Raw genomic sequence first — 9,464 nt, 5'->3', positions numbered from 1 at the left:
CAGCTCACAGAGATCCACCTGCCTCTGCCTCTTGAATGCTGGGATTTAAGGTGTGTGCCACCAGCTCCTGGCTTTTTTTTTTTTATGAGAAAGAACTTCGATTTTTCAGAGCAATTAAAAATATGGCGAGATTTAAAACTAATAGCTTCATAGGGGAGAATGTCACTTTGCATTTCTTTAAACACCCTCTTCTCCAAGCTGGAGGAGAAACCCAGGGAAGACCAAGTGCAAAGGCCGGTTTACTCCTTCAGATCTATGTTGGCTACACTTTCCACGGGAATTTTTGAATATCTAGTTCTAGCTCTCTTTCTCCCTCTCTGTGGCAACCAACCTCCTAAAAATCTTGGCATCTTCACGTACTTTCTTCTCCTTATTGAAATTAATTCTGCAGAAAGGATCTGGCCCACTCACCCAACAGTGGGGAGTAAGTGTAGGAGCAAGATTAAAATCTAGGTACCTCTAGGAACATCTGCACTGGAACAGGAGGGGAAAGAGCCAATGCTCCTAGAAGGGAGACAATTAGCATGCAGAGAGTATAGTAGAGAAGGACCTAGGAACTACCCCAGAGACTCAAAATCACATTCTCTGGAACGTCACCTTCATAGACAAGTTGCCTCCTGGGGTTCAGTAGCAAGGGCAGCATTTCTGTGAATAGCGTAAATTTTGCACTACATATGTTAACATAAATGTTATTGCAAATAATACTATTTATTAGCATAAGTATTATTAAAACATGCCACGGCAAATCAAGTGTATAATTAATTTTACGGGGTTATGGTTCTGGTTCCATCTCAGAGTTGCTGTCTGTGAGAAATAAGTGGATAAAGAGAGCAGGCAGTGGGCAGGAGCTTTCTGAACTGTGTCAAGGTTAATAATAAGTAAAATGTTGTAAGTAGAGACGAGACAGTAACAGCTGTGCAGCATTCTTGGAAGCAAGGACATTGATAGCATGAGGACGGACAGTGAGCTTGCTTTTTGTTGCTTCTTTGGGTGACCAGAGAAGACTCGCAATTGGAGAGAAAACACCATTTATTGTATAAATTACAACCATTCCCATATAAAAGGGAATGTCTACAGCTGAGAAGTCAGGCGCATGCAGGATCATGTTGGAAGAAGACACAGACACAGAGCAAGCCTTTGAGAATGTCCTGGCTGAGATACAATCTTTTGAGCTGCCCATTGAAGCTACTTTAAGGTAGGCTGCCTTTATATTTTACAGTTTATTTATTTTAACTTCATTTCTCTCTTTTCCTTTTTTTTTTTTGTGCCCTGAGATGGTCTCACTCTGTAGCCTAAGCTGGCCTGAAATTCACAGCTATCCTTTTGTCTCAGCCTCTTGAGTCCTAGGATTATAAACATGCACAATTCTTTAAATTCTCTCTCTCTCTCTCTCTCTCTCTCTCTCTCTCTCTCTCTCTCTCTCTCTACACACACACACACACATATATATATATATATATATATATATATATATATTTAGTTTTTTGAGACAGGGCTTCTCTATATTGTTTTGGAGGTTGTCCTGGAACTCACTCTGTAGACCAGGCTGGCCTCGAACTCACAGAAATTGCCTGCCTCTAATTCTATAGGTTTTAGTGGCTCTAAAATGACATGTGTATATCTTCCTTGCACTGCCCCTTCTTTCTTTTTGTTTTGGCTTTTGAGACAGGGTTTCTCTGTGTAGCCCTGACTGTCTTGGAACTGGCTTTGTAGTTCAGGCTAGCCTGGACCTCAGAGAGGCACTAGCCTCTGCCTGCTGAGTGCCTGGATTAAACATGTGTGGCTTCTTGTATACTTTTTAAATATAACAGAATAAAAACACTTTGAAAAACAATCACAGTTCTCTACACACTTAATAGCAAAGTTTTCATATCCTTTAAGATATAAGAATTAAGCTGGGTGGGTGGTGGCTCAGGCCTTTAGTCTCAGCACTTGGGAGGCAGAGGCAGACGGATCTCTGTGAGTTCAATACCAGCCAGGTCTACAGAGCGAGTTCCAGGACAGGCTTCAAAACTACACAAAGAAACCCTGTCTTGAAAAACAAAACAAAATTATAAGAATGAATCTACCTTTTCTTTGTATCGTGTTTGTTTCCTGATTCATGATCACAAGACTAAAACTGTAATACTTTTAAGTGATTGAAAGTGACCCGATATCATCTCCTACTAGGTCTTCAATTTCCATGCAGTGGTTTTCTCTAAAATATCTCAGTGAAAAAAAGACCAGAAAAATTAGACATATCATCAGAACCGATTTATATCTGGGTTACAGAACAACACAGTACAGGACAACACAGCTTGGTTTGTATTGTTCTCTTGAGTGGCATGTTAGCTAAATGCTTTTTATTTCCCTGTAAGACCTAAAAATAGCCTCTTTGGTAATATGGGCAGCCACTGGCACGGTTCAAGCCTGGGATTAAAATGAAAACTCGGGTCTGTGTGTTAAAAGGGTAGCTTTAAACATTTCATCATCTCTGACTGTCTGTACCTGACACTTGACAGCATGGGAACAAATGCCGATTGCTGCATGTGGCAGGCAGTCAGTATTTGTTGGATTATGTTTATAGATTAAAAGGGAGAACATCTTTATGTCTTTTCTTTGTTCTCAGAAAATGTACTGCTTAAGCTTGCATACATTTCTGCTACATGTTTCCATTTCAGTTTGGATCTCTTTAAAGGGTTCGGGGCAGTGTTGGGCCCACAGAAAACTACTGTGTCTTGCTGCCTGGTTCTTGGATAGGCAATGTATAGTTGTAGATGCAAAAGAGCTTTCTCCATGTAGATCACACTGACTGTTCCAGCCAGTGCCTTCTGAAGTGTGTGCCTTTGCTCAGTGGCTGGTTTAGAAGTGTACGGGAGACAAGACAGGGAGTCAAGGCCCCTAAGCATATTCAGTTTCTTCAGTCTCTGCTTCGAATACTGTTGATAGTCCTTGACCTCCAACCCCTGGTCTTGTCCACTTCCTCTCCAGTATCCCAGTCCTGGGCAAAATGTACAGACTATGTCCATCCTTGTGAGACAAAAGAAAATAGACAGTCAAGAGAAAATGTCGATATCTCAGTGAAAGGAAGAAACAAGTCTCATTGTAGTGGCAGATGCCTATAACCCTAGCACTCAGGGGGCTAAGCCTAGAGGGTCAAAAGTTCCAGGCCGATCTGAGCTACATAGTGAGACCCTATCTCAAACAAAACAACCTAAAAATAGTAACAATAAAAAAACCCAACAACCTAAAAGTAAAAACAAATGCAAAAAAAAAATCAAACACATGAGAGAGGGAGGCAAAACTTTTAAAATTCCAAGCATGGGCTGGAGAGAGGACTCAGAGGTTAAGAGCATCAGATGCTCTTCCAGAGGTCCTGAGTTCAATTCCCAGCAACCACATGGTGGCTCACAACCATCTACAATGAGATCTGGTGCCCTCTTCTGGCCCGTAAGCAGACATGCAGGCAGAACACTGTATACATAATAAATAAATAATTTTTTTTAAAAAAGGAAAAATTACAAGCTCTACAGGCAGAGAGGAAGGACTTAAACGGAAGAAGACTGCCCGCAAGAAGAAAAATGTCTCATTGTGAGGTCCTGGATAGTGAGGGAAGGGTTAGGACACCGAGACGATCAGGCTAGGAATCTGTGACACTTTCCCAGGCAAATACCTGTGTGCAGAAATCGAGGCAGGGAAACACCTGAGAATTCTCCTACTCATTTTCCCTACCATGGGGGGAAAAGGAAGCCTTTTCTGCAAACATCCTAAACTCTGTCACTGTCTTCTCTCTGCCTCTTTATTTTTCAGGCAGGAATTTGAGGTGCCCTGTTGAAGAGCAGCATAGGAGCTCACATGATCTCTACCAGTGTCACTTAAGGATGACTCAGTAGCTCTTTGCAAAGCAAGCGAATGTCCCAGGCACATTCGCTTCCCCTGCCGCATCATATGGGAGAGTGAGCCTGGTCTACCTGGGGAGTCGTGAGTGGGTCCTAGAGACCAGGAAGTCTGCAGGCAGGAACCACAGATGACCTTGTAATCCCCCACTTCTTGATTTGAGCAAGCTGCTCCCCTTCCTCCTGCCCTTAGTAGACCCTTGGGCCAGCATCTTGCCTTCCTTTTTGGAAGAATGGCCAAGAACCACACGGTTCTAAGGCCCTATGTTAATTTTCATTGCATGTATGACATATGGTACCATTGGCTGCTGTGCTGTTTGAAGGAGACAGAGAGTTTGAGAGCTGAGACACTACGCTACCCCAGGATTTGACTAACCCGTGAAATGCCCATTATAGCTGTACAAATTGAGTTGGAGCATAAAATTCCAGCGTAGGAAAGTAGAGTTTCATATTAGCCATGGTGGTGGTTAGTTTTAATTGTCAACTTGACAGAATGGAGAATCACCGGGGAAGAAGAGAGTATCAGTAAGGGACTATCTAGCTCAGTGGGTACTGTGTCTGTGGGTGGTTCTCTTGTCTTGCTCGAGGTGGGATGTACCTAGCCTAAAAGTATGTGCTTCTATCCCCTGGTTTGGGACCCTGGACTGTACTAGAATAAATAAAGTGCCTAGTGTTGGTGGTGCATGCCTTTAATTCCAGCACTCAGGAAGGCAGGGACAGGTGGATCTCTGTGAGTTTGAGTCCATCTTGGTCTACAGAGTGAGTTCCAGGACAGGCAGAGCTACAAGGAGAAAAAAAAAAAGAATAAAGAAAAAAAAAAGCCAGCTGAGCACTAAGCAGTCATGCATTCATTTCTCTTGTTTCTTGACTGTGGGCATGGCTAGCTACTTCAAGCTCTCGCCACTGTAACTATCCATCCTGTATGATACACTGTAACCTGGAATTGGAAGCTAAGCGAAATTCTTTCTCCCAGAGTTGTTTCTTACAAAGGTATTTTATTATTGCAACAGAACCAAAACTATGACAGCCACGGGGATGATGACTGAAGAGAAAAGGAGAGATGGAAGGGAAAACGTGCTGCTACCAGGCAGTGTCCTAGCACAGGTTAGCTGGACATTGAGCATCTCCTGGCTGGCAGTAATGGCGGCAGGGGCAGCTCACCAGGTCGGGCTTTGAATTGGCTTTGCTGTCAGTGTCCTTTTGTTTTGAGCACATCGTTTGCACCATGCCACAGTCAGACACGTAACTAACATCCAGAGGATGTTTTCATTCTGTTCAGCAGCCTTGGTGTTTACTCCTGTCCCTCTATTTAGCTTAGACCTACCTGATTCCATGCCAGCTTCTCCCTCTAGGGGACATGCCCCCCCACCAATCAATGGCTGTCCCTGGGAGGCTTACCATCTTAGCCATGTTCAGAAAACTTAGTACCTGTTTTCGTAAGCGACCTTGATAGCCTCCTTGAGCAAGGAAGGTCAACAGATTTCAACTACCATATCATTTGTGCCAACTGTTCCTGATTCGTCTTGAGGATGACCCTAACAAGCTAGTGATGGTAGCTATGGTTTTAGGAGAGGGCAATGGAAGTGTTTGCACATCTGTTTGCCATATTCACATTAGAACTTCCTGACACTAGGCCTCAACCGCCAGACACACCCTGAACGGCCGGATGTTGCCTGGGGTTCCTTAAACCTCCTGAGGTCCTGCAGGTGTGTTCTCAGAACCACAGCACAGACTGAAAATAGGTCTGAAGCGATTTGGTTCAGAAGTCAACCTATGTTTTGTCGCTGGAACAGTCTCCCCGATAAGAAAGTCAGGACAAACTGCGGGTGTTGCAAAGTCAGTGGGAGGTGGAGGGGCAGAGGTGGGGGCAGAGCCCTCAGAAGGCTGGGAAAAAATAGGAGGAAAAGGGATTGTACGGGATGACGTACCAGAAGAAATTTTTGTAATTGTTTTGTGATAGCATAATTGTTTCACACTTGTATTCACAGACTCCCTTGGGCACGTTTCCAAAAGCTGAGCGTGAAGTTTTACCAGTTTGAGAGCAAACAGGATATCGTATTTCTTTGACTTGAATGTTTTTAGGAATAAAGATAACAAATACGCTTTCAGAGAAGGAAAGACGAGTGTTTTTTTTAAGTTCCAAAGTAAATATAGCCTCAATTTTTTATATCTTCAAACCTTAACATTAAAAAGTTAACTAATACAGAATGTTCTTGCTGTTTGTGTTATCAGAAATGTAAGATTTCCTGCTTTATTTTCATTCTATTAAGTATGTTGATTTAAGTAAAATCTAGGTTTTAATGTAGACCACATACATCCACTGCTTGTATGATTTTGGCTTTAGTTTCTGGAGCTATGACACAGAAAGTACAATGCAACTTACTGCAAGGGGTTATTGACTGCAGAGCTTAGCACAATGCTTGCTTGGTGCATAGCAAATGCTTAGCAAACGCTAGGCATTGCATCTATTGTTTGCATCTGAGGCATATATTCCAATAATACATCTGTGTCACATATACACTTTATTTTTAATACATAATTTAGAGTCATAATAAGCCAGCACTTACAACCTTTTGAAACTCTTGAGTAGCTGGGAAATATTAGATCATAAAGTTTTTAAAAATACTTTTGTTTTTATGTGTATGAGGTTTTTTTTTTAATGTTTTTTTGAGATAGGGTTTCTCTGTGGCTTTGGAGACTGTCCTGGAGCTAGCTCTTGTAGACTAGGCTGGCCTCGAACTCACAAAGATCCGCCTGCCTCTGCCTCCCGAGTGCTGGGATTAAAGGCATGCACCACCACCACCCGGCTTGTGTATGAGTATTTGTTTGCATGTATGTCTGTGCACCATGACCATTCCTGGTGCCTGCAGAGGTCAGAAGAGAGCATCCCATTCTCCTGGAACTGGAGTTATAGTCAGTGGTTGTGAGCTGCTATGTGGGTGCTGGAAATGGAGCCCAGGTCCTCTGCAAGAACACAAGTGCTCTTAACCTCTGAGCCATCTCTCCAAACACAAGCAAAGAGAAATTTTTAAAAGACTTTTGTAGTTCTTAAAAAAAATTTAATCACACGACCAGGCAATGTGAATATCAGCATCTTGATACTCTGCACTGACCACAGAGCCTTATAAAAACCCCTTTAAATACCTCACTATCAGGCTCAGAAAGACTTTGACTTTCTTGTGTTTCTGAAGTTTGTATTTTCTTTTTTTAAGACTTACTTTTTATTTATATGTCGATGTGTGTATCTGTGTATACCATATGAGTGTGGGTACCCACAGAGGCCAAAAAGGTATCAGACACATGAGAGCTGGAGTTATAGGCAGTTTGTGAGCTGCCTGATGTGGGTGCTGGGAACCGATTTCAGTTCTTCTGGAAGAGCAGCAAGCGCTTTAACCACTGAGCTTTCTCTTCATCTCACTGTTTTAAAAGGAGTTTCTGGGCTGGAGACATGGCTAAGAGGTTAAGAGCACTGGCTGCTCTTCCAAAGGACCCAGGTTTGATTCCCAGCACACACGTCATCTGTAAATCTAGTCCCTTGGGATCCAATGCCCTCTCCGACCTGGTACACAGACATACAAGTGGACCAAACACTCATACACATAAAAAAAGTTTTATTTATATCTGGGTGTCCCAGTACTCAGAAAGACTTGCAGTAGTGAAAATTTTATTTTGGCTGCATAACATTCAAGGGAAAGAGGTGTTCCTTTAAAAAAATCATATTCACCAATATTTAATACTTAGGGCAATATTATTATCTCATTTATTCTCTAATTGGAGCTGTATATTGTACTACATTTTGTGAGTGTAAGATGGAATTCAAAAAAACCGTTCAGAAGAAAATGTCATAGGTCAGGGAAACGGCTCCCTTGGTAGAGCTTGTCCAGCATACTTGAAGCTCTGCACTCTTCCCAGCACTGGGTAAGACTGGGTGCGCTGGGGGATGCCTGCAATCCGTGCTCTCTGCTATGCAATACGTTTGAGGCCAACCTGGGGGAAATGAGACCTTCTCCCCTCAACAAATCAACCAACCCTAGGCACAGTTCAGTGGTTAAGTATTGCATGGGTGGCCCTGGGTTCAGTACATAGAACTGTATAAATAAGGAAGTAATAGGCATTCAGAAGGAAAGAAAGAAGGGGGCCTGGAAAGATAGCTCAGTGGCTATGAGCATCGGCTGCTCTAATAGAAGCCCCAGGTTCAATGACCCATACTGAGTGGTGGTTCCCAACCATCTGTAAATTCAGTTCCAGGAGATCCAATGCCCTCTGCTGGCCTCCTTGGGTACCAGTAACATACTTGGTGAACAGATATACATACATTCAGGTAGAACACCTATACATGTAGCCTTTTAAAAAGGGAGGAAGAGGAGGAGGAGGAGGAGAAGAAGAAAGAGGGAGAGAGAAAAGGGAGAGAGAGAGAGAGCGAGAGAGAGAGGGGGGAGGGAGGGAGGAGGGAGGGAGGAAGGGGTTGGTGACAGTGACTTACTGCGTTTATTGTAACTTGGCAGTCTGGGATCCTTGACTGAAGCAAACTGTGTAGTCAGCCATTGCCGTGGGGTTGGGGATGTGGCTCAGTGGTCAAGCACTTGCCCAGCACTGCAGAAACCACAATAATAACAAAACCCATGCAATAAAAGCAGTTGATGAGTGAATCAAACTTGGGGCTGACTACTTTCTAACTCCTTTGAGAACTGGCCCATGTTTCATGAAAAACTGATTTTATTTGGCTGTAATGCCAGATTTCCTTCTATTGTTCTCCACGCTGGGGTCCTGAGCTTAATGGGAGTGCGGGTTCCTGTGCAAGGGGTTTGCAGCAGGGATCCACCCTGTCCCTATGTTGTTTATTCTCATGCACTTACAAGGCATGGCCACTTGGGGTCACTGTACTCAGAAAGTGGAAGCTGGAGATTCACCCTTGAGGCAGGCTATCTGGAATCATCTAGAAGCCAGCTGGAACTCTTAATTTATTAGAGCCAGTAGGGTTTATATTTTGTTACAGTTCTTTATATATTGCAATTATATTATAATCATATATCTTTAAGGAGCGGCAGAATGACATTGGCAAATCTCTTTTGTAACCCCCAAGACAGGATTTCTCTGTGTTGCCCTGGCTGTCCTGGAACTTGCTCTGTAGACCAGGCTAACCCGCACTCACAGAGATCCACTTGCCTCTGCCTCCCAAGTGCTGGGATTAAAGGCGTGAGCTACCATTGCCTGTCAAGGTGAGCAAATCTTGAGAGCATAGAGATCATGCATTTATTAAAGGGTTCTCCACTGGAGGAAGGGGTTTTTAGTAGAAATATTCTTACCCTCATGGAACAGGTTTTTACAGCATTAAGGGTACCTGGACATAGTTACATCTGAATCACCCACATAACCAATGTTAAGTACACACAAGACTCTGCCTGGGCAGTGAGTGTTGTCCTGGTGTCTGCTTCAGGAGCATTGTCTAGAAGTGGAGCTAGATGCCTTGGTTTGTACCTCAAGGGATGGGCACTGATCCCCAGGACAGGGAGAGATGTGTGCCTTCGTAATACTAGGTTCAGAGGGCCCCATGAAGTGTTTCTGGAACCACGAGGTTAAGATAAAGAC

General features: G+C 43.3%; 1 protein-coding gene and 1 long non-coding RNA gene across 4 annotated transcripts in view; one reads left to right on the top strand and one right to left on the bottom strand.

The window, feature by feature from the left end:
* The first annotated feature begins 1,044 nt into the window (after positions 1–1,044).
* Exoc6 (exocyst complex component 6) overlaps positions 1,045–9,464 on the top strand; it is a 145,052-nt gene continuing 136,632 nt past the window's right edge. The window contains exon 1 of one of the 3 annotated variants that reach the window (XM_021224805.2): positions 1,045–1,195. In XM_021224805.2, the coding sequence (XP_021080464.2) occupies positions 1,068–1,195 (128 nt within the window). In that variant the 5' untranslated portion in view covers positions 1,045–1,067. The remainder of the gene's footprint in view (positions 1,196–9,464) is intronic. The other 2 variants (XM_040744970.1, XM_021224794.2) reach the window with 2 other exon arrangements.
* Positions 2,232–8,692, bottom strand: LOC121140280. Its single transcript, XR_005877064.1, has 2 exons — positions 8,359–8,692; positions 2,232–3,009 (listed from the first exon to the last, which is right to left on the bottom strand). It is a non-coding gene; the product is annotated as an uncharacterized LOC121140280 (long non-coding RNA).

Source organism: Mesocricetus auratus, unplaced genomic scaffold, assembly GCF_017639785.1.
Source record: "Mesocricetus auratus isolate SY011 unplaced genomic scaffold, BCM_Maur_2.0 Super-Scaffold_4256, whole genome shotgun sequence".
Taxonomy (NCBI): domain Eukaryota; kingdom Metazoa; phylum Chordata; class Mammalia; order Rodentia; family Cricetidae; genus Mesocricetus; species Mesocricetus auratus.
The sequence above is the reverse complement of the archived record's forward strand: the minus strand, read 5'-3'. Positions and strand labels throughout refer to the sequence as shown.